This window comes from Vidua macroura, chromosome 4, assembly GCF_024509145.1.
Source record: "Vidua macroura isolate BioBank_ID:100142 chromosome 4, ASM2450914v1, whole genome shotgun sequence".
NCBI classification, from domain to species: Eukaryota; Metazoa; Chordata; class Aves; order Passeriformes; family Viduidae; genus Vidua; species Vidua macroura.
In genome coordinates, this window is record NC_071574.1 from 22,634,678 (window position 1) to 22,662,417 (window position 27,740).

At 40.2% G+C, this 27,740-nt stretch overlaps 1 protein-coding gene across 1 annotated transcript; it reads left to right on the top strand.

Annotated features, from left to right (window-relative positions):
- Positions 1–364: 364 nt before the first annotated feature.
- BMPR1B (bone morphogenetic protein receptor type 1B) lies at positions 365–27,740 on the top strand. Its single transcript, XM_053975391.1, has 10 exons — positions 365–513; positions 8,172–8,274; positions 9,232–9,334; positions 15,880–15,976; positions 16,787–16,925; positions 21,735–21,927; positions 22,371–22,668; positions 24,976–25,151; positions 26,375–26,505; positions 27,220–27,740. Exons 1-10 carry the CDS (start codon positions 374–376, stop codon positions 27,343–27,345), a joined length of 1,506 nt encoding a protein of 501 aa, XP_053831366.1. The 5' UTR covers positions 365–373; the 3' UTR covers positions 27,346–27,740.

A 27,740-nucleotide genomic window follows, 5' to 3' on the forward strand; every position in this document is an offset into this window, starting at 1 on the left:
TAGCTCTTCTGTAGAGATAAAGAAAACTCAAAGGTGTAAGTAAGGATTTGACCTGTGTAATGCAATAGAAGAAAAGCTCTACTGTGCAATATATAATAATAAAAGCACAATATATCTCTTGGCAGTGGCAGAACTCGAACATCAGTACTTTTGATCTAATACCACCGAGGTCCAATAAGCCTCAACCATGGTGACCACTTCAAACTCCAGAAAAACACTCTGTGATGAATGCTCATCATTACTTTCTTGATGAGCAATAACTTTCTTGAATTTCTATAGGTAGAAGTAGTTTAAAGCCTTTGTTTCAAGTCTTGCAATACAGCCTAGAACTGTTTGTTTTTCTTCCTCTCTTACAGCCAGTTTTCTAAACAACATGGCCTTGCGAAGTTCTGGCAAGCTGAGCATGGAGACCAGGAAAGATGGTGAGAGTATGGCCCCTGCTCCTCCTCAGAAGAAGCTGTCCTGCCAGTGCCACCACCACTGCCCCGAGGACTCGGTCAACAACACCTGCAGGTTTGTGGGACAGATATCTGGTGATTGATGATACATGGCAAAACATACTTGTGGCAGCTCAGCAATCCCAAGCTGGATGTCACAGTTTTTGTTTAAGCAGTGGTATGTGAATGAGTTGGTTTTCACTGTGTCTAAAAATCTGAAGTAATTTTTACCTAGATATCAGCTGCATGATTGTTGTTTCTTGTTGTTTTGTTTTGTTAGGGCATACACATATTTATTATTTTAGATAATACTTGTTTTAATGCATTGCATATGGAATATTCTGAAGGTTGAACTTTGTTTTTAAAGGAACATACAGTTAATGAGAGGAGACCTAATGGAGATATATTGAAATGTCAATAAATGTTTATAAATTTATAATCACTCTCAATAGAATACTATTTATAAGAACCCTGGTCTTTGTTTGTGTCTGCAGCAGTTGTATGTGTAGGTCCTTAAGGCTCTGGGTTTTGGTTTTTTTTTTATTTCCAAGCTAAAAGGAAAACTATATTGAGGTGAAGTGTTGAGTATTTTTGTCTACTAGCTGTAGCCTTCTGTTTAATTTTGGGCTTAGAGTACTACAGATTTCTCATTTGGGTTAGATTCTGCTTTCTCAGGACCTTTTGGCTCCCGGGGGAGAGGCAGGCCCAGATGCGCACAATCTCCTTGAAGGCTCAGCACTAGTCTATGTTGCACTGGCTGAAGCAAGCAGAGGTGACTGAGGGTACCTGTGGGAGGACCAAGCTGCTGTTCCCCTAACCCAAAAGCAGCTCTTGCTGGACACATAAAACTGCCCTTGAGTGAAGGTTGAATGAACCTCTGTCTTGGCTTGAGGTGCAGGTACAGTTTGCTTTAGCTGCAGCAAAGTTGGGCTGAGCTCTTCATGTTTCATATGAGGGATTTAAACTTCTCTGCTTGGCTAGAGCAGGTGGGATACTGGAGATACCAACTCTCAGCCAATAGCCTGGTGGAGCTGTGGGAGTCAGAGAAGCATCAAAGCGGGGCACAGATGTGAGCCCAGCTGGAGATGCAGTGCTGTCTGAGGTGAGATTGTCTTAACATTGTGTCAGTTCTTCAAGGCACTGTATTTAAAAGAGAAATGGAGAAAGCCTAAGGTTCCTGAAGGTACCGATTGCTTTGTTGGATTTTTCAGTGTGGGTTTGCAGCCTGACTTTATTCTTCTCAGCCCGCAGTTTCCTACTAAAACTTACCAAAGTTTTGGTGACAGCTGTAAATACCATTTCCCCTTTCTAATCTCTTCCTACAAGCCCATGCTCCAGCCAGGAGTTAGGACCTAACTGCTCTCACATGACAGTCAGTTTATAAAGCTATAAAACCCCACTCTGATACTAATTTGCTGATCCCCTGCAGTGTGAATCAGCTGTTTGCTGTTCCTGCCCAGCAAGAGCCACAGCTTTCCTATGTGCTGTCTCACACACACATCAACAGGGAATTTGCAGATGACTTTTAAATCCTTGAATTAGGAAGCACAAAAGGATCAATGTTGAGGAACTGACTGAACAAGGTTTATCCCCCAGCTGGGTAGTCCTGCTTTTGCATGTCTCTTTGTAGGCATCATTGACATGAAGTATTTTTCATGGAACTATGAGTGAATGTCCTGTTAGAATGGATTTGTGCATTTTCCCTCACTGCAGTACCTTAAAGAAACTCTCTTCAGAGTCTCCTTTACAGTGTCAAATGTCAAACTTTTTTTTAGGTGTTAATGCCCAAGAATAGGCAGTTTAGTGGTAACAAAATACAAAATTCTAACCCCTTTTGTCCTCATAATCCTTAAAGGCTTCAGGCTTGAATGTTCTGCTTTATTGCCAGGATGATTTTTTCCAATTTAGACATCAAAATAATAATTGAAGCTGGAATTTATCCATCAAATATTAATCACTTTTCTGCACAGTCAGGAGTTTCCTGGAACAGTCAGGAGATTTGCTTTAGATCAACTCTTCTCTCCTGCCCTGTGCTGTCATCTGAGCAGTACCCACCTTGCCACTTGCCCAGTGAGCAACAGCATAAGTGAAAAATTGCTGAGTAGTTTGGAGTAATATAAAACAAATTAATTTAAATGTGCTGCCTTCATGGCTTGTCAGCAGTAATCATGTTCATTATAGTGATCATTGCTATGGCTCCCACTGCCTTGGTGTGAGAGCTGCAGTGAGGTGTGAAGGACTCAGCACCCCATGTTTTCCCTGCATGTGTTTAACTGTTAGTGTAATAATTGCCTTTTAAAATTCCCTACTAAATAGCTGGAGTTATGGATTACAGAGAAAATAAGATCCTGAGCCTTCTGTTTGGAAAGAGTGGTTATTAGGTGTCTGGTTAGCTGATTATTAGGTATCTGGTTAGTTGGCTGGATAGAGACAAAGTTTCAAAAGATTTGAGTACACACAACCAGGTTAGCAGGGATTATAAATTTCCTCTGAGTTTTGGGATCATCCTGCTAGTCAGGCAGTAACTTTCATATTTTATCCTGTGTGAATGAGTGTTGGCACAATTTTAAAGCGCTCGGGGAATCACTGAGTATCACTATAAAGGCAGTTTCCCCATTTTGAAGGTCAAGAAATGTCAGTGGCAGTGTTTGTCTGAAGAATAAATTGAGTCCTTCAGATTAAAAGTTATTGCATTAATTATCTGCTTGCCACAGATGTAGCCACTAAAAGCCTTTTGCATTTTATATTTTTTAAGAAAAATTTAAAAATCAAACCTCTTATCAGCTCTGTCAATCTGTTAAGCTTTGGGCTGTGCTTGGACCTTCAGAGTTTGGACCTGCCAGCCCAACAGGAATGAGCCAGTGTGTTCTGGGGCACCCAAGGGCCTGGAAATGCTCTGACACCAGGAAATTCACTGAATACATCCACAGCCAGGTCTTGGGCTCTGGAGAGCATCAGCCACTGTCCTTACCAGGGTTCTTGCTAAAGCAGTGAAGCATTTTATGAGCCTAGGAGCAAGAACCTCTGAAAGTTCAATGCAAAAGCATTTCCAGCTGTGTTTAAATGAAAACTCTCAGAATAGAATAGCTAGTCTTATTGCAATCACCATTAAAATTTTCTCCTAAAACCAGTCTGTCATCTCACATGAAAATTTTTATCTGCTACCACAGGTATTCAGCTTTAAAGTATATATCTGGCCCATAGTACCATTCAGGGGTCTGAATGTTTATATAAAAATGAGGACATCTGGTGGCCATTTAAAATCCTCTCTCTAATTGTATTTGTAGAAATTTTAAAGCCAATATTCTTTAACCACATCTATATCAAATCCTCCAACAGCCTGCTGTGCTCCTATACAGAATTTCCCTTTCTTTATACTTATGCAGTTTAAGTCCAACAATACTTCAGAGAGCTAAGGATAACACTGTAGCCTAAATGGCAGAATGCTTTTCTATCTAAGCAGAAAAGCCATAACTCTAGTTAGAGTGTGCTTTAAAAAATGGGGCAGTCCGTGGGCACAGTAAAGTTTTGGAAGACCCACTGCAGGGTGAGCTCATCAAGGGAGGGTTACTGCCAAGGTGTAGCAAAAGGGGACCAAGCCAGGAGCTGAGGCTGATATCCTCGCTCACCAGGACCTGATTTCCCCATGGATATTTGAACACAGTGGGCAGAGAAAGCTCCTTCAATAGCCCTTCCCATGGCTGGAGACAGGCACTCCTGTACCACTGCTCAGGAGCTCTGGGTAGGGGAAAAGAGGAGTCACAAGTGGGGCCACTCTGGGCAGTTGAAAAATACTAGTGCACTCAAGATCCTGACAGATAAAACCTTTGGCGAAGGCTCACAATCCTCTGCTTGCAAAGGGCGTGTTAAACTGCTGCATGTTGAAACTTTATTCTTCTTTTTGAACATCTGTGCGATTCATAAAAGGCTTTCAGTAAAGAAGGTCAAAGCTGCTTTGAACACAACCAGGACCTTGTTTTACTGTTCCATTTAAGTTTTCTGTGTTCAAAGTGAATGCACGGACAGTTGTGTCTGATCATAATTAATTGCATATTTTAAAACGTGTTGTTACAATTAATAGGCTTTGACTGTAATGGGATTGCAGTAAAGGCACAGGCTAATTAGGTGCCTTGTCACACTCTATTTTCATGCACAAATAAATGCTGACAGTTTTAAAGATTGGGCTGATAAAGTTTAAGTTCCTATGTGTAGCCTTCAAGATTGTATTTCTGCCGGACTGTGTCTTTGGTTATCTAAAGCAATAAAATAATTAAGTTGCTTTTTCAGTGTTACCAAAGGTGATAACTCACTTGAGTGATGTTATTTTCATTCACGTGTTCTCCAGATGATATGGTTGAATTTTCTTTGTAATTTGGTATGTAGAAGAAAAAAGACTTTGGCAGTGGCCCAAGCACTGAGTTCAGACAGCTTTTGTTTTAATCAACTTTAATTTTTAGGGAAAAGCTGAACATTTTCAGATAAAGGAGCTATGGTGAGATCTTAAATGTTAGCCTTTCAATTTTTTAATATTTATGCTTATTTTGAAATTCCCTCCTTTATCCAGGAAGTTTTTAAATAATTTTAAAAAGAGTGCAGAGACTTGTCATGTTGCTTTGGATGGAAGTGAAAATACGCTCTTGCTCTTTCTGGTATCAAAATGAGGAATATAAAGAGGAGGAGTGGAAAAAAGTAATAATACTTGTATGGACTCATTTGAAATCTAATTAAAGATAAGGGATCTTTTAATCAAATTATGAAAGTTACCTGTCTCTTTGTGATAGGCATTGAATGAGGGAAAGATGTTGCTTTTCGAAGTTGTGTTGCATTCCTGACTGTGTCACACACTCAGAGAGCCGGGTGGGAAGTCTCCAGCAGGCAGGTTTTGGTAGCTGAGGAATCACATCTTCTGTGAGAAATGGCTGCTGGCCAGTAGGGACATCTGTGTGAGAAGATGCAAAGCTGTTTGCCTTGGTTTCTCTCTTGTGACATTTAGGAAAGGTCTGAATTAAGATCCCTGCTTTCTTTGTGGCAATCTGTAATTGTAGCAGCACCTTCTATATCAGTGTCAGTCAGTGTTTTGCTATTAACTCCCTTTATTTTCCTGGCATTTGACTTCGCTGTAAGAATTCAGTCTTGGCAAATATGTGACACAGCAAATCTGTGCATATGCACAGATCCAAAGTGATCACATCCAAAGTGAATTTAATCACTCCCCTGCACCATACTCTAATGAGATAGTGCTTCAGAGGAAGAGGTTACTGGGTATGGACCCAGATGTATCCAGTTGTATGCACATTGAGTTCCTTCTTTACACACCATTTGCTGAGTCAAGTGACACAAAATTAGAATTCACATTGTAGAGTCTAAGAAAAGAAGAGTTCTAGACTACAATTTTTTTTCTAGGAAGTGGAGAATAGGTTTTTCATACTGCTTTGCAAGTATCAGCGATGTACAGATGTACTCTTTCTGTAGTCACCAAAATAAGCATAAAATTTGAGGCTGCGCACACATCTCTGACTTGTTTCTTACTGGCTATATTAGTAAGATCCATTTCTGCCCTAGTTAGGTGTGAGGTAGGGTAATCAATAAAACAGCAGGGGTGTGCCCTGCCCTTTTTCTTGGAGTGTGTGGTCCATCTGACATCCTGTGAAACCAGGAGAACAGGTCAGGGCTGAGAGGGGGGAAACAGGTAGGAGATCTTTCTTTTCAGAAGAGTCCCTTCTTCCTCTCACCCAAGCACCTCAGAAATTCTCAAAAAGATACTGAGTTCTTACATTGCATGAAAGATGAAAACTTTTTGTTGTTTGGTTTTTTTTTTTTTTTTCCTTAAAGGTAGAAGCAAGCAGCAGCAGTGTTTATTCTGCTCAGCAATGCTATTTTTTCCTCTCGCTTTTCCTTCATTATTCTAACATCTGTAAAGAGTGTGGTTTAGACTTATTGTTGGAGCTCTATAACTTCTTTGTTTTGCTCTACCCAATCTAATTTTTTCTTTTTAAATTTGGAGTAAAATTTTTAGAGGGACTAAAGTGCATGAGGAGTCTGACTTTAATTTTCATAAGTGAGCTAAGAATCAGAGTCCCATATGACAAGTCAGAAAAACAGAGTTAAAACAGCTGAGTTTCTTTTCTTTTTCTCCCTTTTGGAAACAATTTGACTTTTTCTTCTCCCACTTTTCTTTGATGAACCAAGAGTTTTAGGTTTTTTGCTGGGGCCTGTTAGCTCTGGAGTCCATTTTTGTGTATCACTTGATAGCAATTTATTGTTTTGTTGCTCTGTCCCCTGGGTTAAACTTACTCATTATTTTGAATCAAAGGCACCATGCAAACAAATAAAATCTAATCTAATATAATATTCTACTCTAATGGATTCCTTAAAGTCTCTCTTGGCAATCCTATTGTTCCTATCTTTTCAGCTCAAGCAAATGACATCAAGGTGGTTGTTGCCCAGAAGGGTTACTGTCTCCTTTGCCTCACTCCTATTGCTGGCTTCCCTGAGAAAGTAATTTGTAATGTGCAATTGGTTGCTTTTCAGATCCAGAAGTCAGTAACCCATGCTAGATTATTATTTGAAGTAATAAACTTACCATGGCTAGACCTTGCCCCACTAATATAAAAATATGCTGCAGAAAATATTTGACGTGATCCTCTGCAGTATCTCTCAGTTGTGTAGCTAATACTTACAAATCGTGTTTGTCTCTTAAATGTGTAACTGTGGCTCTTGTTTCCTACATCTTCATTGCCTTTGCTGCTGGTGCTCTTTAGACTCCTGTTTCATTCAAGTAAGGAGCAAATCATCTGAAATTTTGCTGTATTTAAGTTTTCTAATCCTTTTTTCTTTTTATTTCCTTGTTTTAACTGAGTTTGTTTCTTCTCTTCTGAAAAATACTCATTGCACATAATAGCCAGTGTTATTTTCCTGAGCAAATAAGAGTTTCTTCTTTATTTTTGGATCTTCTTCCTGCAAGTCAGTTTTTTTTTTCTTACACATTACGTATCCCCGTCAGAGTGCTGAGAACTTAAGGTACAGCAGTTTCAATAAAATGCAGCCACCCTTTCCATGCCCTCCACTCCCTTTTTCCATAGCATTCAGGCATTTGACCCTCATCAAGGAAGGACATTTATCACCAGCACCATCTAGCCATCTGTTAGTATACTTGCCTTCCCTCGTGCACATTCCTGTAAACAGAAGCCTTATGGATCACTTCAGGCTTATAACCCAAGTAAACATCTGTGAAGGGTGTTGATACCTCAACTCAAGGTAACTCAAGGACTCATACACAGGAGTGTTGCAGTTCATAATATGGTTGAAACAGGAATCACAAATCACTCTTGATAATATTTTACATTTAGTATTTCAGAAATGTTTCTTTCTTCAGATCTGTACCATGGTGCAAGTATCGGTGCCTTGTTCCCGCACTCAGGGCAGACCTTGTGTAGCATTGAAGCTTGCATTGTATAGGTTTCCAAAGTCCTAACACACTAATGACCACAGGCAGACAGCTGGTGTGTTTGTTTTTGGGGTTTAGGCTGTGAAATGTTGCAAAGGTAAGTGCACAGCTCTGAGGCAGAGCCTCCTTTGTGTGTGCAGGAGCTGGTCCGCAGAAGCTCCAGTGTGTCCATTTGTGAATGGCAGATCTGCCTGGCAAGGAGCAAAGTTTAGGACAATATTCAACATCATATTTTCCACTTTTCACATTTCAATGCCTTTTCCTGATTCATTCTTTCCAATCTGCAGCACTGATGGCTACTGCTTCACCATAATAGAAGAGGATGAGTCTGGTGGACATTTAGTCACCAAGGGATGTCTTGGATTAGAGGGCTCAGACTTCCAGTGTCGGGTGAGGAAGCATTTTCAGCCACTGTGTCACTTGAATTTTTGATAGATTTCAATTAAAGTACAATCAACAGACATTGCTGTGTCCATGTTTTCCACTTTTCCTTTGGCAGACAGTTGCTTACTGAGGGGAGTGCATTTATATCCCCAAAAGATGGTACTATAGATCCTCCTAATAATAACTCATGTTTTTGGTTTTGGCACTGCTGCTACTAGTAACATTCCCACTTAGAGGAAGTTTGGATTTAGAGAATTGCAGTCTTAACACCGCAAATCTCCATGCTAGCTAAAGTTAGTTAGGATATTATGTGATGGACTGCAGTAACATCTGCATCTTACATGCAGTTGCACATTGTTTGGGGATTTTTGCTGCCAGATATTCTCGTCAAGTACAGTGATCACCTGATGGAAAACAAGTATCACTGCAGGAATGGAAGGGGCATGGAAAATGGAGCAAGGTGGTTCTAAGGTGGTTGCCTTTCCTCACGTTAACCTTAAAATGGTTTTAGATGAGTACAGGAATGGTTTAATAATTATGGCTAATGGAGGATATTTTATCCAGCTTCCCACAAGACCAGAAGCTGCAGCTAAATTAGTCCATGCAGCAATTCCTGTATTATCCTGGCTAACCTGTTTTGGATACCCATATTAACTCATTTTTTGGTTTAACTGATGGATGTATGTGGCTTTCACACTTCTGATTTGCACCATTAGAGAAAGTCAGTCCCTTCTGCAGTATTAAGGCACGAACAGGAGTAAGTTTGGAGCAAAATAATGTCTTAATTACCTGGATGAGATATTGCTGGATACGCTGGTTGGCAGAAATCCTTACTCCACTCATCCTAGGAATCTGTAGCAGATTGCAGTCCAGCTAGCAAGCACATCTTTCAAGTGCCAGAATGACAGTGTCTATTTACAACACGGGTAATGACTTGCTTTCTATCTAAATTGCTTATTGCAGGACACTCCTATTCCACACCAAAGAAGATCTATTGAATGTTGCACAGGCAAAGATTACTGTAACAGACACCTTCACCCTACACTGCCACCACTGAAGAATCGAGGTAAGGGAACAAAATCCAGTCCTAAGCTGATCTTTTCCCGCTGTTGGTCCTTGTACCTTAGGGAAAAATAGAGCACAGACTGAAGCACCCCTATCTGAAGGCATGTGACTAGAGAGATAAATGGCATTAAACAGTGTTTCTCCATTCCTATAGGATGTGTGTGGAATGGTGCTGATGCTTGCTATAATTTCTGTTGCACACATGCAGCAAACATGAGATGCATTAGTCACATGATGCTGTCCTAGCACAGACCTGCTGAGCTATCAGAGATCATCTCAAAGACCTAGGCTGGACATGGCAGAGGATGACTCTTGCTGTGTATTTTTTTAGCCTGATAATAAAATGGAATCCTCTCTCCAGTCCCTGTAACATGCGTTGCTCTCATTCATAACTCCACACACATTGGTCAGTTCAAGCTGACACAAGTCTGTAAGTTTTTCTTATTTGCAAGACCTGGTCATCCAGCACTAGGACAATAATGACTCACTAAACTGTATTTTTTATGTGAACAATGTAGCTGAGAAAAGAATGTAGAGTAAGAACTCACACAATTTTTTAAAAAATAAATTATTCGAGAGCAAATGGGCATGTGTTAATTTACTAGATGCTGAGACAAGGTTTTAGCATTTTTGTTTGTTTAAACATCAACTTTCTGAAAGCTGGTAAAACTATTTTTGTCTGGGTGTTCAAAATAAATTTTACAGAAGTGTATTCCTGAGTAAGTGTAAATTCATCCATAATAAACTCTTGGCATCGGTGGGAATTGTGGTAGTCAGCATCAAGTCAGTTCAGGGTTGCAGAAGAATTTATAATCGTGGTGTTCTGTGTTGAAGATCCAGATCGGTGCACAGATGCACTCTTAATTTCACCAACAGCAGATACTTACACGAATGCATGCTCAGAGAAAGCTTTTACTCATGTAGCCTGTTCCCTTCAGGCCTGTGAAAGTCCGCACAGATGGGCTGCAGAGTCAGGCCTTTGGAGAGTAGTATGTAAATACTTCACTGTTTACTAGCAAGGCATTAAGGCAGTGAAACCTCATAAAATTCTGACTTCCAACAGAAGAGTTATGTACTACTTTGTTGGTTTATTTAGTTTTAAAAAGTTCTTTGGACTGAGAGAGAAGCTCCAAAACGCAGTCAATATTTGTTCACACTTACTTAGTCTTTCGTTAAATATCAGTTTGGAAAACACTGCCATGATTTCTTCTTGCTACTGGCTGAGCGTTCTGGTTTGAAAGCAAAACCAGTGTGAGACTCCAAGTCAGAAATACAATTTATTGGGAAAAGAAAAAAAGAAGACAAAAATACATGCAATGATACAAAAGGAAGACCACTGACAAAATCAGAATACAACCTGACACCCGCTTTGGCCAGCGTGCTCGTAGCAGTCCAAATTGGAGTGGCAGATGTGGTTGCTGTGTCTTCTCGGAAACCTGTGGAAAGGCTGCTTTTCTGTCTAGAAATCCCTGGATTTATCCAGGTGGGAATGCCTAGCTTCTCTCCCTGGGCGGAGCATCTCACAATGGGCTGATGTTATTTTGAGTCACAAGGTGTGTTCTTAATCACCTGTTAAACAGAACTGGCTCTTGGAGAGTGTTATCTCAGAGTCATGAGGCGAGACATTGATGGGCCTATTAACAGGAGATAAGGAAAACTGTCCAGCTGCAACTGCTACTCGGATGGTAATAGGAAACATCTTGGTGCTCAGTCTTGGACACTGAGTTTATTCTACATTAGGACTACTTAAAAATACTGAATCAGTCTAACACTAGGCTTCCATCTATTAAGATTTTAGTTATTTGGCAATGCTATCTGCTACTTATAAAGAAAGCAATGAACCAAGCTTTTGGTAGTGGCAGAAGTTGTTTGGATCAATGTTGGGTTTGTCCTGTGTGTATATAGGACATAGGTAAATAGAGTATAGCTCGGGAACCATGGTGGCAAAGAGAATATTTTTTACAAGAAAAATTTCAGAGAGCTACAGCAGGGTTCTATCTGTTCTGTGTTGCAAAGTTGACTATTTTAGCATGACAGACAAAAGGTGATGTGGTCACTCAACATACTCAAAAGCTTTTTTTTTTTTTAAACAAGCTCTCATACTATCAGCATCCTGAAAGTGCTTTGTAGAAATACATTTCAGGAGCTGCTTGAATAAATTTGGCTGAACAGGGCTGAAGTCACCACCTTTATTAAAGCCTTATCTTAATATGCCATTCTCAGTCCAGTCCTGTTTTAATTTGTTGCTGCTGTATGAAACCTCAGGGAAAAAGAAAAGCCATAGTTTGAACCACAGGCCCTCACTGCGAATAGGTAAAAGTACTGTCTACAAATACATGCTACTGCCAGTGCCCAGCACTGTGGCTGTGATTATTGTTTCTACTGGAAGCATTTAGATTAGGCTCTGGCTGTCTGAGTAATGTTAGAATTGTATATCAAATTTAACATAAACTGTAAGTACAGAGAAAGAGAGGTGAACTTAAAAACAAGCTTCTTGGAATAACCTTCTGGCCTTCAGGGTTCCATGAAAGATACGCATGCTCTTCAGCATGTAAAAAACAAACAGAAATTTGGCTTCTGATGAACTCACATCTGAGGTGATACTTCATGGGAAACAAAGTCTAGGGAGAGCATGCAACTGCAGGTCAGAGGCTGTTGAACTGAAAATTGACCTATGCACCAAGGTAACAGCTATAAAGGCAAGTGACTTGTGTTCTCTAAGTGCTTTTCCAGGCCTGGCATGTGCTGCAAGGCAAGATTTATGCCACGCCCTATCCTTTTCCTCTCCCCGCTGGAAAGAAAGGAGGACCACATGCATGAAAATGAGAGCTAGAAAAATGAGCACTGGTCAAAGCAAGACTTGTTAAGTAAGATGAAAGAAACAGCAGCTAAGCCTAACTTTTGAGCTCATCTTGGTACACAGCTAGCAGGATAAAATATCCCAGAGAAACCATTAAATCCTTGTGCCAGCTCTCTTATTAAGGAAATGAAAGTCATAATTGGGTCTGATATAACACCTCTGCTTTAAACAATAAAAGATATTCCTGGAAATCCCAGCGAAAGCGCAGGCTGAGACCAGTCAAAAGGAGAAATATGTCTTTACTGATTTAGAGCCTATATAAGCAGAAGTGGTGGTGCCACCGTGTCTGGCTCCCTGCCTGTATAGCTAGTGATGAATGGGCAAGGGAATGATTGGAGGAATGATGGGGTTTGATGTGTGCACACAGTCTCCACGCCTCAGATTTCACTGCCATTTTTACTTGGATAGCTGTAACATTCTGAGCTGGAGGGACTTGGGGTGGGAGGAGAACCTCCTCTCCCTCCCTTTGATATGCTGACTTCTGAACCTTCTGGGTGGCATTTTCAATGCACTCCTCAGCGTGGTCCCGCTGATGAGAGTGAGTGAAACGAGTGGTGGAGGAGGGGGAAATTGCAGGAAAAAAACAGAGAGGCAGCTTGGTCTTGCTGAACTCCCTGCTGTCACCAGCCTGCACCACTGTTTTCTTACAACATGGAACTGTTAATGTGCTGTTTGATGGGCTTCACTGTTATCAGCCAGCCAAGGTATGTGAAGAAGCCTCCCAAACCTACCGTGTGTTTGTTTTGCACTTCCCACACCATGCTCCCGGTAATCGCTCACTGCTGCCTCTGTGGAAGCTGCTGCTTATTCTCATAACCCTGCTGCTTGGCACCTTGCAGTCCAAGTAACACAGCAGTAAAAAACACAGCCCTGGACTTTTTAAAGGGCAGAGTATCTCCATCACATAAACTGGCACTGACCGGGACCCACCACAGAGCCCACAAGCAAGTCTCAAGGCAGACTCACAGCTGAGCTGCCCCATCCCTCCCTCCTCCTGGTCAAATAGTGCAGGGAAAGGGAGGTTTGTCCGGCTGCTCTGTGAGGAACAGCCTGGGCTGGAGGAGCAGGAGAAGAAATGCAGCCTGGCTCAGTGCAGCAGAACAAACAGACATTACTGATATAAGGATGGGGGCTTGCATTTAATCTTGTGTTGTCCACACACACACCAGCAGGTTTATGAAGTTCTCAAGTTAGGCAGCAAATGAAATCCTGCCAAAATGCTTTAAAAACACAGAAAGTGTTTGAAAGGTAGGACAATAGCTCACTTACCATCAGTATTGCCTCTCAAATAGCCAAATAAATAGAAAGGCATATGGAACTTACTCTCCCCTCCTGTGAGAGCCAGTTGCATGCCTGTGCTGTGCACAGTGAACCACTGCTAAAGCTGTGCCACTGTTGGCATGGGGGACACCACCCACCACAAGAGGGTTAGCTCTGCATCTGGTCAAGGTCTTGTTTCCTGCTCCCAGCAAGAAGATCAGGACACATTCCTTTATGTCTTTCATGCTTTCCTTACACTTGCTTCACATAATTGCATTTGGGTACCCAAAAAATTTTGCAGTGTTGGAACCTGAAGTTCATCTGAGAGCTACACAGTACTTCCAAAATGCCTTCTGGCCTCTGGGAGAACCAAACTGCATTTCTTTACTTTTCTGAATAGCACAAGCCCATTAGAAAAGTTTGGATCACTTAAACCCTAAAAATTGTGGGAATTTGATTCAAGATTTCAGCATGTTTATCATCCCTCTCCAAATGTAGATACTCTTGTACATGCACAGACAGCATGAACAGCTTCATGGGCAATACTGTGTCTGCAAAAATGCAGATTTCCATGGCTTTAACATCTAGCAGACACAAATCTAAGATCTGAATTGTTCCCTCTCCGTTTGACATCAGCTTTCATTAATGATAAGCACAGAAGCTGAGCTTCCATCCTGCTGTACTCTGTGAAGTGGGAGAACCCTTGCTGTGGGTGGCTATCTGGGTTTCTCCCAGGTATGGAATGCCGCTTTATGGTCTCTGTGCTCTGCTTATTCATCTGATGGGCTGAGACATCTGAAACCGTTAGAACCCACACATTTTAGAAGGAGGTGGTGCTGACACAGGCTGCTTACAAAGCACAAATCAGAGCCCTCAGCCCTGCCCAGCTGCCATCGCCTTCACAAGAGCTCTGGATTCCCTGGTGGGCTCTTGGTTTCGACCCACAGCCCACTTGGAATGGCAGGCCAGGGATAAATCTGCTGTGGCAGGCAGAAGGATGGGCTTTTAGGGTTTTCCTGATAGACATCGTGTCAGTGTCCCCTTTCAGAGGCATCAGCCATGTCCTGAATGTTTACATTGTCAGTGCTCCCAGAGCAGGTAATGGCAGGTTAAAACATGACCAGTGTGATCGGGAGGTGTGTTGGTAGGTAATTTCTGTTTGTAGTGGAAAGGGGAAGGAAAGAAATTGTTCAGGAGCAAAAAAAAAAAAAAAAAAAAAAAAAAAAAAAAAAAAAAAAACCAAAAAACTGGATCTTTAAAATAAAAGAGTCTGAGAGTAAACTAAGAGTCCCTTAGGAATCTCCTGGTCTCATTACCCTTGTAAATCTGAAACATAATAACATCGTTCCAGGTCCAGTCAATAAGGATAGATTTCTTGCATTCTCCTATATGTCAGGCATTGGAGTGAAGGATGCAAGGCAGCAAAACTGGAAGTGCTTCAGAAAACACATCCCTCATTTGCATTATCCCATGTTTTTGGAAGGGTGGTTTGTGTATGTACAGGCTGAAATACTATAATTTTGAGAGTCTGAGTGGCAGGGGAGGTTTAAAAAAGAATAGAGCTGGATGTCTTTGTTTTTCAGCAAAGAAGCATGCATGAAGGTCAGACTTGCTTGCCTGAGCTGAGAATTCAAATTTGGAGATGAATGTTATACTTTAAAGGAGAATACGAGTCTCCTGTACAAAAGTTGACTGAAACGTTTTAATAGCTTTTATGCAACAGCATTTTCTACAAGTTACTTGACACATTTTATTTTCAATGTGTTTTGCAGAAAAGCTGCTGGAAGGATAGTTTTGCCCACCAGCATAGGAGGGACTTGCTGGCACACAGGGCTGCTATAGAGCAGATGGAGAAGAAAATCCTTGCTTAAATGTTTAAAACAGGATCTAAGAGACAAATTGTTTTGTAATGGTGGAAATAATACACTTTCAAGGCCTCTCATGGCCTGCCTTGTTGGAGGTTGAATGGTCTGCTGTTGTTTTTGGGGATTTTTTGTGTGGTTTTTTTGGGTTTTTGTTTTGTTTTGTTTTGTTTTGTTTTAATCTACTCATTACGATGCTACTTAATCTGAGTGTTTAAAAAAGGCAGTAATTCTTGCGTTTCCTGGCTGATCACTCAGGTTAAGACCCAGAACTACGGGTCTTGACTGATTTTTCATTCAGAGACAAACAGGGAATTGCAAATCATGGCAATATTTTGCCTGAGTGAGGACTGAGAAAACAAATAGGCTTTTGGAAGTGTCAGTTCTGTCCTGGTCAGTGAGGGTCAAAGAGCAAGCCCACAAAATGTTGGGGAATCCAGGGGTATCCTGTACAGGAATTATGAGGAAAGAGTGGAAATGATCTTGTGCTCAATGCACTTCTGACATTGACTTCATACCATCTCCCTTTCTAAATTTTCCAACTTTATCCTTTTTTAACCCCAGACTTTGCTGAAGGAAACGTTCACCACAAGGCCTTGCTGATCTCAGTGACTGTTTGCAGCATCCTTCTGGTGCTTATCATCATATTCTGCTACTTCAGGTAAATAAGAAATATTTTGGCAGCTTGTTAATGTTCCTGCCAACATTTATCTTCTTATAGATTTAGGAAATTGAAAAAAAAATAGAAGTGGACCTTAAAGAAAAGAAATGAGAAACTGTAATTTTATAATGAGAAAAAAAAAAGTGTGTTTTATTCACGCTGTTCACAGGTATACTGTGTGATGTATTTCATACAGAATCTTTCACTCAACGTCCTTAAAAGCCATTCAGGTAGAAGCACAGATTATTCGTTACTGAGAAGGCTAAAGGACAAATTTTATAAGGAAATTTTTGTAAGGGAAGTATATCTAAGACTTCTAAATTTGTTTATGTGATGAAGACCTGATCATAACAAAAGAAGACAGTACAGGAATGTCAGTAAATGTGTCTAGAATGTTAACATCATCTACATACTTTACATTTTAATAATCTGACACATTTTTTACATAGTCCCAGATTCCATGATCTTACTTTCTCTGGCTCCTGAAAATGCACTGCAGACAGTAAAATAAAGTTAGTTACTTGGTCAGTGTTTTAGACATATTTAAGTTTCTGAAAGGAAAACATTTGGTTGCTTTGCAAATTTACCCCAGACTGCATGGCCTGTGAGTGTTATACTTAGAATTCCAATGATGAAAACAGTTGCTAAAAATAAAATAAAAAATTTTGGCCAGCAAGTCCAGTGTATTCCTCAGGGAAGCAGAGAAATCTGTTAGTATATAAATGAAGGAAATGTGAAGGGCATGTGTGTTATTCATTGCACATGTGTGCGTTGTATTCAAAACTCATTTAGTTTTGTGTAAAACGTCAGATACAAACGCCAAGAGACGAGGCCCCACTACAGCATCGGGCTGGAGCAGGATGAGACCTACATTCCCCCTGGAGAGTCCCTGAAGGATTTGATCGAGCAGTCCCAGAGCACAGGGAGCGGTTCCGGGCTCCCTCTCCTGGTAAGGAAGCAATATTATTTTAATGCACATTTTAAAGGCAAAAATCTGTAGAGGGAGAAGAGGCACAAGAAAATTTACATGTCCTCAGTTCTTGTTTTAGGTTTTTTTTTTTTTTTTTCCTCTATAAGAAATGACAAGGATTTAAACTGGAGAACAGCTGCTTTAGAAGCAGGGCTTTTTTTTTCATGTGAACTAAGACAAAAAAGGTTTGGGTTATTTTTGTACCCCAGTTCATTTCTTATTTTGGATACCATAGGGTAAGTATAGGCTAAGAGAGCTCATGGAAGTAGATGAGGATTTACTCCAGTGTATAGGACAGCACCTGGCCCACTGATCATATTTTCTTCCTTTGTATGCGCAAGGCACAATAGGATTTCAAACACTGACGCATTGCCTTTTTCTAAGGGGAACTGTAACTTGTCAGACTTGGAACCTTTTTATTTGTAGGCTTCACTTTGCTTTAGGAAGTCAAGGGGGATTTTTTTTTTCCTTGTGCTATGGCAATCTCAAAGGTTAAAGGCACAGGGATGGAGTTTATGATTATTTCTGAACAGCCTCCAGGATTACTAAGCCTGCTGAAAAGGCAGAATGTTCTGTGGCAATATAGTGCTGTTCACCAGGAGATTTTTTTTCTGGGGATCATCAGTGGTAGAAAAGAATTGGTAAAAAAGCTAGTTACATATTTAAAATAAGTGCCTCTGAGAAACTGGAAGATTTCATTTTCATTTATCTGAGTGGATGCGTCCCTCCTGTCTTCCAAACCTATTAGTTGGTATTGATGCTACTACTGCAGGTGTAGTCCAGCTTCCAAGTACCATGTACTATCTGTCTGGTTTTTGCCCACACATATTTTTTAAACACCCTGAAGAAGACATTAAATGGAAAGTTTTATATTTCCTTAAAAATGAAGCAACAGGCTCTGTCCTATCCCATGCCAATGTCCTAGCACCCTGTAGTGGTTTTGGTTTGCTAATTTGAGATTCTTCTGGCCAAGGGAAAGGGAGAGATCTTGTGTGCAGTTTAGGACCATTCATAACAAGTTTCCAGTTGATGTAATTGTGAGGGATTTTTCCTTTTTTTGCTTTGGGGTTTGGTTGTTTTGGGTTTTTTTGTTGTTTTTTTTTTTGTCGTTGTGGTTTTTTTGTTTGTTTGTTTGTTTTTGTTGTTTTTCTTTTTTTGCATAACACCTGCCACATCAAGGTCTTCATCTTCACTTGTTCCAATGACATTAAAAATTAAATAATTTAGAACAAATACAAGGAACTTGGTTGTACATCTCTGAGAAGATGTGTTTCCCCATGTGGGTAGCAGGTGCCCTGGGGCACCTCACAGCAGTGCATGGCTCAGTCCTTCATCCCAGGATCCTAAAAATGCTGGAGCAATGCTGGTTATGACTGCTTGTTCTTTATGTCTTCCTCTGTCCCAGTGAGCAGTTTGAAGGAGGGATCTGTGGTCTCAGTGCTGTCCCCAGGTCTGCTCTTGTAGTGGATGGGAAAACCATCTCCTGCTACTTAGCTGCTGTAATGGCCAAGGTGACATCCCAGCTAGGGCACTGCTCAGCACCTCTCAGAGCTGTGCCACTGCTCTATGAGGCAGAAACCATCCAGTCTTCTGTCAGTTCACTTCTCTCAAGCTTGGAGACTTTACAGCCACGGACCAAGTGTTTTTCCTCCAGGAACTCTCCCCCCTCATCTCCCCCTTGCTTACAAAAAACGCATACAATTGTTGTTATAAGTAGTGATTTTGGGTGGAAGAGAAGAAAATGGATCTTGCACTTGGAAATAGATGTTTGCTGCATTTCCCAGACAGCTAGAACAACTGTGAGCTCACCAGAAATGCACAGAGTGATACCTCTGGGCCCACGCTTGAAACAAGTGTATGCAAGGTGCCTGGCAGTAATGCTCTGGTCTTTCTTGTGCAAGAGCTTATTTTTAACCTTGTTTCTTATGCAAAGACTGAAACATCCAGGGCTATAATTTCAGGAAAGTAACATGCAAATTTAATGCAAAATGTCACCTTATGCTAACCAGTAATGTTTTTCTTCTGTATAGAACATTTATTCTAATGGATACAAATATTATACCCAAAACTAGTATTAGCCAAGAATTTGTCAGTATGACATTCAGCAAGTGTTCTTTCTCCTCACTTGTCTGTACCTCTGACAGAAGAGTTTGCTGCAGGTCAAATGCTGCAAAATGGTCTGTCTGAAGAGATTGCTGAACTACAATTTGGTCTCTACCTTCTCACATTTTTTTCATAATTTCCCTTCCAATGAACTTTGCTTTTCAAGGGACTGCATCCAAGCCATAGGTATGAATTCTCTGTTCAAAATATTAAATTTACAAAAGGTTGGTCTGTCTAAATTTTCATCTGCAGTAACTGAACACATTTAGGTGAATGCCAGGAAAGTAGAAATAGTTGGTAATTGGATTGTTTCCACTCAGGGAGATGAAAGATAAGGTCATGTAACCTTACCTGACTGCTTACAGAGCTCAAGTAGCAAAATATACAGATATAAAAGAAATAAGAAACCCCCAGCCCCGCTCAGTGTAAATAACTCACACGAGCACATCATTCAGCATGCTTATGAAATCAGTTCAGCCAACAATTTTGATGAACCTATTTGTTTTAGAAATCATAATTGGTTTATGATTCAAGAAGGAGCTGAATTCCTGAAAATAAAATAAATTGCTCCTAGGAAATCACTTGACCAGTTCTAGCAAGACGAAACCAGGTTAAGGCCTTTCACATAATATTCTGCCGCCTGAAAACCCATAACAGAAATGTGTTTTTCATTTTCTTAATGTAATTTAATAAGGAACTTTTCATCATTAAGTATTGTAATTGCATGTACTTTGATGCCATTACATATATTTACACAAATTAAGTTATTTGATGTAACTACATTATTGTCCAGGATGCATTTTTAAAATGGGCAAAATAGAAAGCAACAATGCTAAAATTACATTACAAAATGTTACAGCAAAATTCCAATGTAATATAACTATTGTTCAATCACTATATGAGAGTATAAAAGATAAATCAATTTTAAAAATTAAGGCTAATCTCTATTGTTGGCTTTCATTGACGTTAATTAAAAATAATGGCACTGAAGCTACCATCCTGAACATCTAATAGTACAGTGCAGGGCTGGAAAATGGAATTCTGTTTAAATGACAAAAGAAGAAAACTGGGATATTTGAAATAGCTTTGCATAAATACCACTGTATGTTTTGCTTCTTAAAATTGTTCAGTATGAAAACCAGTGGTTCATTTAAAAAATAAATGATAGACCTGACCTAATAGGTTTTGAGTTTGTCTTTGGAGGCACATTCATGGTACATTCATAGCAGTCCTGCCTGGCATTCCCAAACTGGTGGTTTCCACTGGACCTCCCAAGCATAACAAAGGAAGCAAATGATTTTAAAAAATCAAGTTTCGCTCATTTCTGTCAGCCAAGATTGCAAAAATCTTTTTGATTTCATTAAATGAACATGACTTCATAGGGATTCAGTTTGAGCAGTTAGATTCACTTGCTGCAATAAACTACTGGAGGTGTGCATCTAGATGATGGCAAAACAGAGCAAGAAGGCTACAAATTTGAACTTTTCCAGATTTTGCCAATTGCTTGGGCCAGATGAAAATCTCGTCATATTGGCAGCAATATTCTTTCAAAATCTTACCAAATCCTACCAGACAAAAATACATTAGCTGTGGATTGAACAGGCAATGCTGTAGCACAAGAGGGTGACATTTTAAATCTCCTGTTATATTAAGCTGAGGCAGAGTCAGCCATGTGAATTGTGTTGCAGCATTCACTCGCATTTTTATTTGTGAACTTTTAGAAAGACATGATCTGCAGACATGCTCGAATCTGATGAGATTATAAGTCTCCATTTGTGCAAGATTTTTTGTGACTGTAAAAGCTTGCTAAATGTAGAGGCAGTCTGTTATCCTTGTGAAGAGTATCTGCAATGCTGCTGTGGACATTGATCTTGCAATACCCATGATTTTACCCTTAGCTCACAGTACAGCCACTGACAAAGCTGGCACAGACACTGGAAAGCTGTTCCTTCAAATATTTTGAGGGGTAAATTGCTTTTTATTAATATGTAGTTATGATTATTTAAATCAATGCAGGCATGTGTGTTTTAACTCTGTAAGTAGTGGTTGAGGTTCCTAACACCAAATGTATATTTTGAAATAATTAGGCATGACAATTTCAAGGAAGGTGATAGGAAGTACCATCCTAAAAAAAAGAAAAAGGTAATTTTGTAATTCTGCTAATTTTGGAGCTCTAATAGGCTTTTGACTCTTGTGAGTCTTGAGTCTCAGCAGTGTTGACTGTGTAAGAAACATCCCTATATCAATGAAAATGTGTTACCTACCCCTTTGGAATTTGGACTGCATTGAGGTGACCAGGAGTGTTTTCTGTCAAAACTTTCCCAAAAATAATAAAAAAATTTCCACCAAGCACTACATCCCGCAGAAAAATAAAAAAAAAAATTCAAGGTGCAGGGACAAACATTTCCTTTACACTGACTAATGTAGTTTCTTGAGAGACCACAGTATATCTTGAGTATGCATGGAAAGGCTTCTTTCTAGTGGTGGGAATGTCCTCAGCAGCAGTGTGTCCTGGAGAAAATGGGACCATCTGCAATTGTGGAGGGTTGCTGAAATCCATGTTACAATGGCTACATATTCCACTCTCTTCTGGGCTGGCTGTGTGGGAAGCAGACACAGGAGGAGGGAGGTGAATGCAGAGATTTCCACTGAGCAAGGTGTAAGATCTGCCTTGGCATTTCACAGGTTCAAAGGACCATTGCAAAACAGATTCAAATGGTGAAGCAGATTGGAAAAGGTCGCTATGGAGAAGTCTGGATGGGAAAGTGGCGTGGCGAAAAGGTAGCAGTGAAAGTGTTTTTTACTACAGAGGAGGCCAGCTGGTTCAGAGAAACAGAAATCTACCAGACTGTTCTGATGAGGCATGAAAATATTCTTGGTGAGTGAAGTGAAAGAATTACTTGATAGTGAACAGGTTTTTAAGATTAGCAATTTTGTATTTGCTGTTATCTGATGTCCTTTACGATGTACTTTGTTTCCCTCTGTGTTCTGCAATTAGCCACCCTGTGCTTTTCAAATGGAAGTTGTTTAAAGGATTACTGAAACATAAATAAAAGTTAAAAAATAATGGGATTTGGGGGTTGTTATTCCAAACAAAACATGTCTATTTCAGCCAATAGTATATCCATATCTGGGCTTCTGAAAGTACATTTAAGGCTAGAGATGAGGCACAGTTGTATGGAAGTAGGATGAAAGGAATTAAATACGTTTTTAAAACAAAACTACTGAAATGGATGACAGTCCAGAGTTCTGAGCAGTCAAAAAAACAAAACCCATGAGAAGTATTAATTTGAAAATATCCTTTTCTTACTCTTTTTGAAGGATTCATTGCTGCAGATATTAAAGGTACAGGATCTTGGACCCAGCTGTATCTTATCACTGACTACCATGAGAATGGCTCACTTTATGATTACCTAAAATCTACTACCTTGGACACAAAAGCCATGCTGAAACTGGCTTACTCCTCTGTCAGTGGCTTGTGCCACCTGCACACTGAGATCTTCAGTACTCAGGGCAAACCTGCTATTGCCCACCGTGACCTAAAGAGTAAGAATATCCTGGTGAAAAAGAATGGCACCTGCTGTATAGCAGATTTGGGCTTGGCTGTTAAATTTATCAGGTGAGTGGAAGTGAGGGGCTGAGGAGAAGTTAATAAATAAGTGCAAGAGTTTCCTGAGTTGTTGACTGAGAGTGCACGTGTGAGCAAGCACCTGCAGTGTGTGTGCACACCTGGGCTCTGCTCATCTGTGTGTGAGGTTACCTGTGTCGGGGAGAATGTCATGTCAGCACCTCATGCAGGTGTATAAATAGTCACTTTTTGATTATTTCAGCACACTAGCCATGTTTGTATAAAGGTTCAGTTTTCATCATTCAGTCCTCCATAGCTGCCCCAGTGTTGCTGGCACACAATGAAAGGACATAGCACTGACAGGTTGAAGTCACATCACTGAGCTAGTAACTGTAGCATTCAGCTTGTCTGATCCCATGAAAATTCACTCTCAACATAGAGAGAAAAATACTAATAATTTGTACGAGTTGCTAACTAGGATTTATGGAAAAGGACCCCAGTTGGGCTGCCTTTTGTTTCATTTCCTACAAATCAAATTGCCGAAGTACAGATTTGATTTTTGAAATGGCTTTTAAATTTGATTTTAAAAAATGGTTGTGTGTTTAAACAACCTAGAAGAACAGACAAGTAGAACTTACTCACTCCTGGGATTCATATGGAGACATTGCTCTCTAACAGCTCTGTTCAAAAGGAGCTTGAGCTCTCAGCGGTGGTCCTGGTGGTGGAGGCGCTTGTTCCGAAGTTTCTGACTTTTCTGTACACAGAAATCTGTCCAGAATACATAGACCGAAGGTTTCCGTTTTGCAGGTCAGCTTTGAAACCATGCACTCTCTGGAGTATTAAAAAAAAATGCAGGAATTCTGTACAAATATTCAACTGAAATTATTCAGAGTGAAAGGAAAGGCAGTTTTTATGTTCTCTTCTTACTGTTCACTTACCTATCAGGTTCCTTGGTGAGGCATTTCCTTTATGAGCCTGACCTTTCTTCAGGAGACAAGAAAGGAATATTTTTACTTTGAGGAACAGAGGCCTAGAAAACAACTACTTGAAAATAACACTAATAAAAAGTTTTGGGGAAGAAATTCACCCTTTGCAGGTGTACTTTGCCTGGCAAATACAGAGCAGCACAGTGCTTAGTTGTGAATGAAGAAGAGCTAGGAATTACCAAGTGCTGCTGCAAAAGAAGGTGAAATATGGATTTTTCACACTCCAGATGGAATTTACATTATGCACTTGGCTTGTTTTCATACTGGATACTTCCTCAGACAGCATTTCTCATGCAACAACAGGAAACAGAATATAGTTTGGAGGGGTATGCTCTGCTGAAGCTAATGATTCTAGTAAAATTATTTGTGTTTCCATTTCATTTGAACTATTGCAACATAGTGCAGATCACTGGATTTGTGTTACATTCTTGGAGGTGTACAGTAGTGCCACTAGCATATGTATGATTTAAGGACTGTGTAGGTGACTGGTTGTATCACAGACTCAGCTTTTCTTCATATCAGAAGGTGAAAAAAATTGCTGTACATGAAAAAAACTACAGAAATACAATTATTCTGTGAGCTTCTGTTGTATCCATCATATTTAAAATACATAAATTTTGAAGGTGAAGAATGGAAAACAGACCTTTTTAAGCAGACCAGAATGTATACCATACATTAAACTTTTAGATGTATTGAAACTGATGTAGCTGAATCTGAGTTAATAAGAAAAACAAGAATCCATTCACATAATTAATGGGAATTTTTTTCCTGTATGTTGTCTCTTGTGGTCAATGTGTGAGGTGTCACACATTTGCTTAGATGTTTTTATGCATTTATCTCTCTGTGTCTGCGTATCTTGATGTGTAAAGGTTGGAAGGGATCAAACATAATGCATGCAAAAACATAATAGATTAATCTGTCTTGCAGATCTGATTTGCTACAGCTAAGAGATACTACCCCAGCTACTTAGTATCCCCCATTAATTGCTGAGACTGAAGCCTTAGGTGGTGGAGTATTTTAAGAAAACAGCGTTTAATGAAGATTTGATTGTTATCACTAACATTAGAGCTCGGGCTAATGCTAATGAAATCTCACAAATGTTACAGCATCCCTGTTGAGTCTTATCTCCGTTGTGGTTCTGCATTTGAATGCTTAACATAGCCTCAGGCGGGTCAGCCTTTTAAGGAGGGTTGCCTTCACACTAAGAGGCTTTTCTTGCAAGAATTGTTCCATTAAGATTATACATTATTTTTGACCTTGTTTGAGAGTGGATGTGGTGTGGATTTACTACTTCTTCCATCTAAATTGCTTTATTTTCAAGCCACTTTACTGCATGTTTGATGCCCTTTTTTTCTCCTTCTTTTTCTTTTAGTGATACAAATGAGGTAGACATCCCTCCAAATACCCGTGTAGGAACAAAACGTTATATGCCTCCTGAGGTGCTGGATGAAAGCTTGAATAGAAATCACTTTCAGTCCTACATCATGGCTGATATGTACAGTTTTGGACTCATCCTTTGGGAGATAGCAAGGAGATGTGTTTCAGGAGGTAAAGAGCTGGGAGATCACTTTTAATTGTGTCAGTGAACCTCGAGCCTTCCATTACACCTTTTTCTCTGGGTAATTGTTTTTACAGTAATAAACAAAAGTGGGTAAACCATACAGGTAACTCTCTTAGTATCTGTTCTCTTATTGAAACTTATTTTAAAGCATCAGTCAGTGCTATTTCAACAGCAGAGATTTAGACTGTATTTTAATGGCTCATTTGAAGGCAGTTGATGCCTGCATTGAGGAAGTGTGGAACTCATTTGGGGACCTTTTCTAAAGGCATCACGTTTCTGCTGGAGTGGGGGTGTTCAGCTAATTTAGCAGAAAGAAAATAGTGATTTCTTAGTTTAGTTAAGAGTTAAATAAAAGGAGGAGGACAAACAATTTGGGGATTGCTGTTCCACTCTTTGAAATAAATAATCTGTTTACAAGACAAGTAGCAAAACACCAGAGGGAAGTGGCACTTATTACATCATTGTCATACCAGTGATGTGCTTCATTTCCCTCTTTCTGCATGTAGAGCTCAGTGCAGTGCAGAAGTGATGGATGTTGGTACCTCTCTATTGCCACTGAGAAAGTTAAATGCAGAGATATGACTTGGTAGCAGTTCTGTGCCAGTTTGGTGGTAAGAGTAGAGCATGTCTCTCTTGGGTCTCTGCTACCTTCAGCATACCTTATGGGTCTTTAAATCCTGCTGAATGCTCACCCTAGAGAAGCTGAATGTTGCCAATAAGCAGGAGGATCCCTGTGTTTAAAAGCTGATGGCATGCATTGCAGTGTTGTGAGGTGAAATCTGTAATATTTTTGTCATTGTTGCTATGCACAAAGAATGATACCTTGCCGTGTTCTGAAAAGGCACAGAAATGTCCTTTAGTATTTTCCAGGTCCACTGATAAGGAGGAGATTATCTCTCAGATTACTCTGATACAGACCCCACACTAATAGCTCTTTCTGTGAGAACTTACTGGATATTTCTGGACTGGACAGCAGTTGTAGAAACTGTCTCACTTGGCAAGTTACTGCACTTTTGGATTAAGATACCTGGCCAGTCTTTACACAGTAATTGTTACATTGGAACTTGACTGTGGAATAAAACTTCTAGTCCTTTTTAGGCGCAGTACACCCAACTGTTAGACAGTATGGCCAATCTGTTATAAAATGAGAGGGGAAGAGGGGAGTGGAAGTTTTTTCTGCAAGTGAAAGACAACTAATTGCTTCTTTCAGGAATAGTTGAGGAATACCAGCTTCCATACTACGACCTCGTGCCTAGCGACCCCTCATACGAGGACATGCGGGAGATCGTGTGCATCAAGAGACTACGCCCCTCGTTTCCCAACAGATGGAGCAGTGATGAGGTACCTCCCATCCCTCTTAGCATGCAGTCTGTGCTTTTAATCAGAGTTAGTGAGTGAGATTGACCCAATTCTGCATCATTTTGAGGGAGGAGGATATTTACCACTCGTGCTGCTGTTCGGGAATAGCAGCATGTAGATGAATAGTCTGTAGGGAGATGAAAGATTTAGGTGGCATGAGATTTGTGCATGTGAGGGAAAAAAACAACCTCCCTGGGCTGCTTGAGGTCTTGTGCAACAGCCAGTGTTTGAAGATCTAACCAAAGCTCACCTGCCTCATCCTCTCCCTAGCCAAATCCCTCTGAGCCTTCAGACTGGGGCTGGAAACACTGGAGGAAGGAATACTAGTTCCCAAAAGGGCTTTTGTGTGGTGGCACTCGGTGTTTGGTCTGCTACCACACATATCAAGGATTGGGGAGGTTTATTGCAATAGCTGCTCTTGATTAATTGGTTATCATCCTTGGTAATCCCACTCCAGGCATTCCAGCAATAAAAGGTCAATTTGTTACTACATAGTGTTTGTAAAAAATGCATTTATAAAAATCTGTGTTAATTTACATGAAACATGTTTGGCTGGTCTGGGCAGTGCTGTTGGTGTTTTTCTGTAATGCCTTTCAGGGTCTGCACTGCCCTTAGAAAAGACTTTTTCCCTTCCGTTTTTCAGCATTGCTGTTGCACTGACCCTGGTGGGAATTTCTCTCCCACTTCTCTCCGCAGTGCCTACGGCAGATGGGGAAGCTGATGATGGAGTGCTGGGCTCACAGCCCTGCCTCCCGGCTCACAGCCCTGCGTGTCAAGAAAACACTTGCCAAAATGTCAGAGTCCCAGGACATTAAACTCTGACTCTGCCAGAGGCAGTGCGGGTGGAGGCCCCTGGAAATGGACTTTCTTGTGCAGGCAGAAGTCCTGAAGATGTATCAGAAGTCTTTGCTAAGTACCTTGAATGGAGGAGTCACACTTAAGAGCAGCTGTGAGTTTTTGAGGAGACTATCCATTGAAAAAAATCACCTGAATTTTGACATGCAAGATTGAAGAGGCTTGTCTGCCCTTGTTTACATGGGGAAATACAGTTTTAGTAACTGGTTTAAGATAATGCATGTTGCTTTCCATGAAAGCCACTTATTATTTTATTATTATTATTATTGTTATTATTATTGTTATTATTATTATTTTGATTGTTTAAAAAGATACTGCTTTAAATTTTATGAAAATAAAACTTTTGGGTTAGAAGTAAAAAA